The sequence below is a fragment of the Castor canadensis genome, chromosome 8 (genome assembly GCF_047511655.1).
Source record: "Castor canadensis chromosome 8, mCasCan1.hap1v2, whole genome shotgun sequence".
In the NCBI taxonomy this organism is placed as follows: domain Eukaryota; kingdom Metazoa; phylum Chordata; class Mammalia; order Rodentia; family Castoridae; genus Castor; species Castor canadensis.
The window spans coordinates 22,852,516-22,863,368 of NC_133393.1; the positions used below are offsets into that span (position 1 = coordinate 22,852,516).

General features: G+C 36.3%; 1 protein-coding gene across 1 annotated transcript; it reads right to left on the minus strand.

Annotated features, from left to right (window-relative positions):
- Positions 1-5,778: 5,778 nt before the first annotated feature.
- On the minus strand, positions 5,779-9,701 carry LOC109674664 (HLA class II histocompatibility antigen, DR alpha chain). Its single transcript, XM_020151599.2, has 5 exons — positions 9,542-9,701; positions 8,083-8,328; positions 7,329-7,610; positions 6,920-7,085; positions 5,779-6,266 (listed from the first exon to the last, which is right to left on the minus strand). The coding sequence occupies exons 1-4, from the start codon at positions 9,621-9,623 to the stop codon at positions 6,931-6,933; spliced, it is 765 nt and encodes a 254-aa protein (XP_020007188.1). The 5' UTR covers positions 9,624-9,701; the 3' UTR covers positions 5,779-6,266; positions 6,920-6,930.
- Between the last annotated feature and the right edge of the window lie 1,152 nt (positions 9,702-10,853).

The window sequence follows — 10,853 nt, forward strand, 5'->3', positions numbered from 1 at the left end:
TCTGATCAAATAAAGAGTAAATAATAATAATTTTGCCTTCTTTTATCTATTGTATTGCCATTTTAATTGCTTAACACCACACTTCTAGTACTCCAGATATCAAGGGGAAAGTTTAAAATATTTCACTACTGAGTCTGATGTGTGCAACAGGATAGCTGTCCTTTTATGGATCAGAGAAATTCCTTCTTATTACAACTTCCTAATAGAGCTTTTCTAAAACCAAAGCTTAAAGCCAGGTGCTAAATTCTGTCAAATGGTAGTTTATGATTCTATCTAGGCAGTCATATGCCCTTTTTTCCTTCTTTCAGTTAATGTGATTTGCATTAATTGATTCTCAAATGTGGAAACAAATTTGCATTTCTGAATAAGTTCCATTTTGTCATGATGTGATATCCTTTTTGTAAACCATTGAATTCGGTTTGCTAATATTTTCTTAACAATTTGGCATCTATGTTCCTAAGAGTGATTTTGTTATAGAGTCTGTATCCGATTTTAAGTACAAGGTGGTATGGATTTCATAAAGGTTGTTTTACATTTTTTGAAGTTTGCTTAAATTTAGGTTGTTTCTTCCTTAAAGATTTAAATATAGTTATTGAAGTGAGTTTATCTTGGGTTTTGTTGCATGAAAGACATTTACTTTCTGCATTACAGTTGAAATGTTTCACATTTTATGTTATATGTCAGCTTTATACACGGTATATTTTGAGTAATTTATCCATTACAAATTGATCCTTGTAAAGTAGTTCATCATATTTATTATATTTTGTGCTGTAAGAATATTGTTATCAAATAATGGTGCTGAAGCAAGTGGGTATCCATACCCAGAATTATGCCCACACAGCTACAAAGATGCCAAAAACATACATTGGAAAACTGGATATGCACATGCAGAAGACTGAAAATAGATCCTTATCTCTCACTCTGCAAAAAAATTAATTCAAAATGGATCAAAGACCTTAATGTAAGACCTGAAACTTTGAAACCACTATAGGAAAACAGGGAACCCCCTTAAAGATATGGGTATAGATAACAACTTTCTGCATATAACTTCAATTGCTCAGGAAATAAGAGCAAGTACTGACAAATGAAATTGTATCAAATTTACAGAGAAGGAAACAATTACCAGAATCAAGATACAACCTAAAGAATGGAAGAAAATATTTGCCAGCTATTTATCAGATAAAGGAATAATATCAAGAATATACAAATAGCTCCAAAAATTAAACACCAAAACTTCATTTAATGAATGAACAGGCAGTTCTCAAAAAGAAGAAATACAAATAGTTAATAAATACATGAAGAAATATTTAATATCTTTAGCCATAATGTCAATCCAGTCAGAATGACAGTCATCAAGAAAACAAAACAAATGCTATTGTGGTGGGGGAGCTTCTAGATTACCCTGTTGGTGGGAATGCAAATTAGTGCAGTCACTATGGAAATCAGTATGGAGGTTCCTCAAAAAACTAACAATAAATGTATTTCATGGTGCTGCAATATCACTCCTGGGCATATATATTTAAAGGAATCTAAATCTGCTGCATACAGTCAAGATAGCTGCACATCCATGTTTATAGCAGCACTATTCACAATAGTCACGATATGGAATCAGCCTAGGTGCTCACCAAATGATGAATAGATAAAGAAAATGTGGCATACATGCACAATGGAGTATTATTCAACCATAAGGAAAAATGGAAGTATGTCATGTCATTTGCAGGAAGATGGATGGAACTAGAGACCATTGTGCTAAGTGAAATAAGCCAGATTGAGAAGTATATATAACACATGTTCACTCTCATTTGCAGAATCAAGACCTAAAAAATGAATGATAGGCATATAAAATGGGGAGTGTTTGGGGGCATGGACCAGTGGGAAAGGATAATGGGGAGTGAATATGATGAAAGTATTTTATGCATATATATGAAAAATACAATGAGCCCTCTTAAAATTGTCTAAAAAGGAAAATAGGAAACAATAGTAGAGGGAGTGAATTTCATCAAACTACCCAGTATACATGTATGGAAATATCAGAATGAAATGCCTTTGTATAATTAATATATGCTAATAAAAATAAAAATGAAATAAGTAAAGTACAAAACCCCAAGCCAATCCAAAACTACCAAAAAGAAAGAAAGAAGGGAACTGATAAGTTTCACACTTTATACAAAAATTCACTCAAAATATATGGTGAGGTTAAATGTAAACCATGAAACTCTTTTTTTTTAATTATTCATTTATTCACATGTGCACACATTGTTTGGGTCATTTCTCCTGCCTGCCCCCTTCCCCCACCCTCTCCCCCCTCCCCTCACTTCCAGGCAGAACCTATTCTGCCCTTATCTCTAATTTTGTTGAAGAAAAGACATAAGCTAAAACACAAAAATCTTAAAGAAAATATAGGAGGAAATCTTCAGGTGCAAGGGCTAATGAAGAGTTCTTAAACATCAAAGCAAATATCTGCAAAACAAAAAACACCAAAAATTGGACTTTATAAAAATTAAACTTTTGTTCTATAAAATATCAGTTCCATGAAATATGGTTAAGAAGTGAAAAGGTAAGCTACAGTCAAGGAGGAAATACTTACAAACTACATGTATCACAGGGACATCTGATCTAGAATATGTAAAGAAGCATCAATACTCCACAGTAAAAAACTTTAATTACAAAGTGAGCAAAAGACATAGACATTTTACCAAAGAAGATGTCGATGGCAAATAAGAATATTGAATTATGTACCATCACTAGCCATTAGGGAAATGCCGATTATGAAAATGATGAAGTTATCACTGAACGACTACTAAAACAACTAAAATTTTAAAAACTAGCAATGTCAAATGAGGTGAGAATGGAGAAAACTGCATCTCTCCTTTCTCATGCATTGATGGTGGGAAAATAAAGTAGTGCAGTCTCTCTAGAAAATATTTTGGTAATTTCTTGAAAAATTAAATGTGTATTTGTCACATGACCTAGCAATTATTCTCCAGGACATTTATATCAGAGAACTGAAAACTCATGTTTGCATGAAAACTTATACAAATGTTCATAGTAGCTACATTTGTAGTAGGCCCAAACTAGAAACAGCAAAGATGTCCTTTGATAAGAGACTTAAGTATGGTATGGTATATATGTATATGTGTGTGTGTGTATACATGTATATATATATATATATATATGAGACAGAGAATCATTATAATAGTGAGTGAGTGTCTGAGGGGACTATGGAGAAGCAGGAGAGGGTGATAGAGAGTGAATAATATTGGAACACATTGAATCTGTGTATGAAGATAGTATAACAAAATTCACTGAAAGCTATTGAGGAATAGGGGAACAAAGCGATAAAAAGTAAGTAATAGGGAGTTAATCTGATTAAAGTATGATATATTCATGTGTGAAATACTAAGGCAAAGCCCTCTTGAACAATCAATATACACTTAAAAAATGGAAGGACAGGAAGTTAAAACAGGTCCTGTTTAGGGGAGGGTTCTAGTGGGTAGGGAAGGGTAGATGGAGAGGGTGAAGGAGAGTGAATATGGTCAATGTAATTGGAATATGTGTATGAAAATAGAATAATGAAACCTGTTGAAATTGTTCTAAGAAGTGGGCGAGAGGGAATAAGAGAGAATAGTGGAGGGGATGAATCTAATTAAGATACATTGTAAACACGTGTAAATATCACAGCGAACACCCCCCTGTATAACTAATACATGCTAATGAAAAAGTGACTTTCTGACTGAAATTCCAAATCTTCACAACACCAAAGGCTGGCAAGGATGTATCCCAGCAGGACTCTCATTCATTGCTAACACATGTAACATGGTGCAAACACTTTAGAAGACACTCTGGCAACTTGTTAAAAAGCTAAGCCTTCTCTTACAATATGCTCCAGGAATTACACTCCTGTATTTACTCAGAGGAGTGGATGACTTATATCTGCACAAAAACCTGAATGGATGGTTTTAACAGCTTGATTATAATTGCCCTGAATCAGAAGCAACCAAGATACCCTTTTTAAAAATTCATTTATTCGCATATGCATACATTGTTTGGGTCATTTCTCCCCCCTGCCCCCCTCCCCAGCCTCTCCTCCCCACCTCCCCCCACTTCCAGGCAAAACTTGTTCTGCCCTTATCTCTAATGTTTTTGAAATTTTGATAGGAAAGTAGGAAAACCATCATTCAGTGCAGCATTATTTGGCATTCAAGAGAAATAAGTTATCATGCTGTGAAAAGACATGGAAAACATTTATGTATATACATGCTGCTAAGTGAGAGAAGTCACCCTCAAAAATCTATTTTATGATTGCAATTTATATGATTGAAACATTCTGGAAAAGGCAAAACTATGGAGATTGTAAAGAGATTGGTGGTTGTGAGGGGCTCAGGGGGAGGAGGGAAAGGAAGAATAGGTGGACATCGCATTTTTTATGTCAGTGAGACTTCCTGTGTGATACTATAATGGTATTAGAACACGTAGAACTTTATAACACAGAGTGAACCCTAATGTAACTTGAGTTAATATATATCAATATTGATCAATCAATTGTAACAAATGTACCACACTAGTGCAATATGTTAATTATAGGAGAAACCAGATGGTGGGGGGGTCGTGCAAGGAAGGGATATGCTAGGATTCCCTGTACTTTTTCTGCATTTTTTATGAACTTTAAACTGCTCTAAAAAATAAAGTATACTAAAAATAGTTTTCTTACATTGGTGAATGAATTTAAATTTATTTACTTTTTTGTTTCATATTTGTCCAAGTTTTAGTGTATTCTCTATTGTATAACTGTTTATTTTGGAATTAATAAATGTAAAAAGATAAAGTACTAGCTGTACCTATTCCATTCTCAATATTCACAGGATTCTGCTTTGATTTTTTTCAATTGGTAGAGAAATCCATTTTCTATTAGTAAATCTAGGTTTGTGCTTGTACAGATATATTTGTTGTGTGTCCCTTAGATTTTTGTCATCAGGCTATAGAAGATTTGAGGAAAACAATGGAATTTACAATTTTTGAAATATTATTATCACTACCTATGCTTCTAATTATTTCACTTGCATTTTCTTTAATTTGCACAATCTAGTAAAAATTAACATCGATATTTTCATGAGGAATCTAAGGCAAAATTAAGGAAGGTGCCAGTGAATGTAAGTTAGTAAATGATGGCGTTGAGATGAAATCCAATCTAGTTCATTTTATTTGTCAGTTGTCACATAGTCATGAATAATAAATGTCTACGGTTGTGTTAGATTCTGGAAAACATTTTAGAAATAAATTTTGTCATAGTTTCATGAACAAATGATAGCTCAATGTATTTAAAATAGTCTTTCCTCTCATTTTAATGCTATGTTCTTTACCCAGTTTTTCCACTCAAGGGTGCATCTTCAAATATAAGATGGTTCCAAGAATAAGTTACATTATTCCTCTGGTAATGAAACAGACAGCGAAGACTATGTCTAACAACGGGTAATGCCAATAGTCAGTGTTCAATTTCATTATGTCTGGAATGGGTGATGTTGATAAACACATATATCCTATAATGTATGTGGTTCCTCTTTCATTCCTCTTCCCACTCTATGCCCATTGATCCCCTCCATCTGTCCCATTATTAAAGATTTGAGATTCACCCTACCGAAGATACAGATATGTCATTGACTTAGAAGCTCTAGTTCCATGTCTTAAAGATACATTCGACAGTCAGACATTTCAAGATGGAAGGACCACATATATTCCTCAGACACCCTCCCCTTCAGAACTGACTCAGCCACTGAAAACTCCACCACAAAATAGTTTATTGTATGTAGAAAAATCATAGTTGGAGAACTCTTAAGCACTAAGCACACAGAAGATTGTCTCCATGCAATGTTCAGAAAGTTCCATAACAGAGACAGAGTCCTATGGGATTTATCCCAGAGGAACTGAATGGTGATAATAAAATGATTGGAAATAGAGGGAAAACATATGCAGGAAGGAGTAATAGACAGTGAAGCTCAGCTGGATGTTAGGACACAGAGAGACTGGGGAAAGCATCACCACTCCTGATGTCTGGGTCTGGGAAGTACCGAGGATGGCTATTTTCACTGAGGTGAACAATTGGAATATTGCCAGCTTCAGAAAGCTTTTTGGTTTTTAATTTTTTTTTTTATTGTTGTGCTGGGTGGGGGTACGTTGTGGCATTAACAAAAGTTCTTATAATGTGTCAAATATATCATACTTGAAGCAGAAATTTCTTCATTCATCTTTTCTCTAAGAAAGGGTGTTACCTGTAGTGAGAGACATATAGTTACCAAAGAGTTTAAGATAAATATTCAGAAAACTTTCCTTCAGATTTCATCCCCTTCTCTCTTAATCATTTGACTTTGGAAAAATCTTTAAATATACACCTGACTTCTAGCATACATGACATTTCCAACATGAATTGTAAATCCTACTTTGCAAGGGTCTAGATCATTTTTAGATATCATAGCACTTTGAAGACTGAAGGATTAAAAACAAGCATTGCCCTTTAAGAGATTTACATTTCATTTTATACAATGAATCTACCCCAAGAAGCCAGGCTCTGGAAATGCTTATTTGCTGATGGTCTGCCTCAGGGAATATAAGCCAGGAAGTGCCTACCTCCTGAGACTTACTTTCCCAAATCACTGGGGTACAGTATTCTAACATGTACCAATCATCTTTGGAGCTAGAGATAATTTCCAAGACTGAAGGTATGGCCTAGGAGTATCTATAGAAGGGGATGACAGATCATGAAGCTTTGAAATACCAAATGATGCCAAGGTCTGATTTGTTTTAGCAAAGAAAAATCAAGAGGCACAATTTTTCCTACCCTGGGTATTATTACACGTCTTTTCTCCCCGCTGTTTTCCTCCCTCAGATACCTCCATATATGTTTCTTTGACCATGCCTCACCCACCTCCATGTGTCTCACAGAGGGCCTCGTCGTTGTGAAGCATTGCCTCTGTGTACACCCTTGATGATGAAGACAGTTCCAGTAATGATGCCCACCAGACCCACAATCAGGCCCAGGGCACACACCACATTCTCTGTAGTTTCTGGGAGAGGACTTCGCTCATCAAACTCTGGGGGAAAAATAAAACAGTAGATATAAATGTGTCAGGAGACATTTAGGACCAAATGTATTCAAACTATAGTTATTAATAGATTAAAGAAGAGGAAGACAGAATGATGTATCAAGGGATTAAAAAGTGGAGAAGGCTGGGTAATGGAAGAACACACGTATATGAATTACAGCTGAATTCTGAGGGTCGAGACACAAGCATCATAGTGGAAAATCTTAAAGAGGACTGAAGGATGTTCCATACCCCAGTGCTTGAGAAGAGGTTCATCAAAGCCCCAGTGCTCCACCTTGCAGTCATAGACATCTTCATTGGAGGGCACGAAGGGGAGATAGTGGAATTTGCGGAAAAGATGGTCTTTCCTGGGTAGGAAGACTGTTTCTGACACTCCTGTGGTGACAGGTTGTCCATTTCGAAGCCAGGTGACATTGACCACAGGAGGGGAGAATTTGTCGATGAAACAAATGAGGACATTAGGCTCCCCCAGTTCCACGGGGCTGTCAGAGAGCACAGTCACTTCTGGAGGAACTAAAGGATACATGACAAAAATTAACTTTCATTCGTTAGGCTTGCTCCTTTCCTCCTTTCCCTCCCACATTGACTTATGGTACAAATCTATCTAATGCCTCTAAGGCTAAGAACAGCAGTTGAAATTATGCCCTGTGAAGTCCATGCCACCTTCTCCCATATCTCACTCTGATACTCTAGATCCAATATCAAGGTATAAGATTGCCTTAAGGACTTAATTTCTTGCTTCCCCAGTGGACTTAGGGCAGTGACTTTTTTGAGTGTTCATAGATAACAGAAACAAGACTTGAGCACATCAAGGGAGGGCACAAAGTTACAAAAGTCTCTGGCATATGGCATGAGAATTTAGGGTTTGCTTGTGGTAAGGTAGACCTCTGGGAGGAAAAGTCACAATGATATCACACAAAATGCTTAAGTGTCTATTTTAAAGCTTTGCATTCCCACAACTAAGAATGAGCAGAGAGAAAGGTACCGTTGGTATTTGGAGTGTGGTTGGAGCGCTTTATCATGATGTCCAGGTTGGCTTTGTCCACAGCTATATTGGCCAAGGCACCCTGAGCCTCAAAGCTGGCAAACTGTCCAAATTCTTTTAGCCTCCATACTGTCTCCTGCTTTCCCAAATCCACATGAAAAATCTCATCTCCATCAAAATCAAACATAAACTCTCCTGATTGGTCAGGTGACAGATAGAACTCCGCCTGGATGATGGTATGTTCCTCTGAAAAGACAGGAAAAGGAGGGAGGGAATCAGGAGAGGAAGATGAAGAAGAAACCACATGCATTTCGGCAGGAGGTAATAGGGACTGGGACAAGTGGAACAGAGGAGGATAGAGCATTGGGATGGGTGAAAAATGATGTCTGAGTGATGGACATCTGCATTGAGCAAAGCTGTGAGGTAAAAAAATAAGGGGGGCTAGGATTAGACAGAGTAAACTGAAGGAGATGAGAGCTGAAAAATCCAGAGTCTTGTGAAGCTATTAATTGGTTCAAGGTTGCTAACTTGGAAATTATTTATCTTTTAGTAGTTCAGCAGCAGCCCCTAAAATGGCAATGTTCTCTCACTCTCTTTTACCCAGGTGTTAAATACTTTTCCACCAGAACTACAGAGCATCTCTTGCTCCCAATATTTTATTTTTAGAAGAGAAAAACATTGTTTCAAAAATTGAGTTGTGAACTGTGAATCAAATAAATCTAGAATTCTTACCCAGTTATTTACCTAGTGATCTAGAGCAGATCATTCTATCTACTTATGTGTGATTTTCCAATTATAGAGCTGCTATGATTTTGATTCTACTGTGGGTTTGAGATAAGGTAAGTAATTTCTTAGTATATCAACAGCCCTCTAACAAGCAATGTTCATATTGTATTTAAGGACTATATCCATGGACAAATAACTGGGGCCTGAGGCACCCAGGAAATTAAGATCTTAATCTTAAGACCTTATAGTATTTTAGAGCACCTATTTCCCTAGATCCCAAACCACACCATGCCAAAATTTTAGCTACATGTATTCAGCTAAGAACAGTGCTAAGAACTGCTCATGTTTTTTTCTCATTTACTATTAACAGAATTATAGTGAGGTTTCAAATTTTTAACTTTATCAATATTCCAGAAAGAAAATTAAAGTGCAAAGATAGAACTTGATAATGCCCATCACAAAATATTTCCCTCACTCCTTGCAAATTTGACTTACAGCAAGTCAGTGGTATTTATTAAAACCCAACTCAATTTTTTCCCACTAAACTAAATTTGACTTACTTTGTTTTATGAGGAGGAAAGGACTCCTCCAAAGTACAATTTTTATAGTTTCAGATTTAGACCCACATACTGCCTGTCACTTTTCTTTCACTCCAAAGATTATCTTGCAAATACATATAATTCTTTTCTCCAAAGCTTCATCCTGTCCTAGTTTTGATTGTCTTAGCACCTACCTTTGATAGCCCATGACTCCTGAAGGCTCATCAGGACAGCCATGAAGAAAAATCCTAACATCGGGACTCCATTTAAAGCCATTTCTTCTTGTGTATTTGGATGGGGACCAGAAGAAATCACAAGTGAATCAGACTAGAAAAGAATAAAAGAAAAGAGGACTCAAATTCAAATCAGTTGCACTGCAACCAATCAGAAAAGTCTTTTGAGATGACACATCTGTTGCTAGGGAAAGAGTTCTTGTAAAGGAACCAGATTAGGACATATGTTTAACATTAGACTCTCCACTTATTTATTATTTCAAGAAGCAAATTTCTTCAAGAAGTAAATTTTTAAGCAAATGAATGGGACAAAAAAAATCATGTATGAAATGGAAAAAATGAGACCAGGAGTGGGGAAAGGGGAGAATGATGGAGGGAGTGAATTCAACTATGATATATTGTATGAACTTTTGTAAATGTTACAGTGTACCCCCAGTACAAAAATAATACTATAATAAAAACATAAAGAAAGAAAAAAATCAAGTTTTTGAGAATGCTGTTTAATCACTCCCATACTTTTACATCCCAATCCAAGTTCTGGAGAGAGATATAACTAAAGTACATTAATGAGAATAAGTCAATGAAACATCCTAAAGTGAGAGCTAAATACAGATCATGCCTATGGGATGAGATAGCAGAGAAGAGTTCTTTTTTTTTAATTTTTCTTTTTTTAAGAGACAATGACTTAACAAAAGAGAAGCTAAACTGTCAGGCCATACAGAATGCCTCAATTTTGGCAGTATTTCAGTAGCAGCTTTACTTAAGAATCTCCTTATTTGGCTGGGCCTAGTGGTTCATGCCTATAATCTCAGCTACTTGGGATGTAGAGATAAGGAAGATGGGAGTTTGAGGCCAGGCCAGACAAAAGTTACTGAGACCCCTCTCAAGAATAAGCTAGAAGTAGTGGTGCATGCCTATCATGCCACCACATGGGAGGCCTAAATAGGATGGCAGTCCAGGCTAGCCTGAGCAAAACAATACCAGAAAACAAGACCCTATTCAAAACAGAGCTAAAGCAAAAAGAACTGGGGGTGTGCTCAAGTGGTGGAGCACCTGCCTAGCAAGTGTGAAGCTCTGAGTTCAAACCCCAATACCTCACAAAAACAGACTTGAAAACCAGTGGAATAGATTAGAAGACCTAGATATGAATCCACACAGCTACCCCCACCTAATTTTTGATGAAGGTGCCAGAAACATATGATAGAGAAAAGACAGACTCTTCAACAAATGTTTCAGGAAGAACTGAATATCTGTATATAGAAAACTGCAAGTA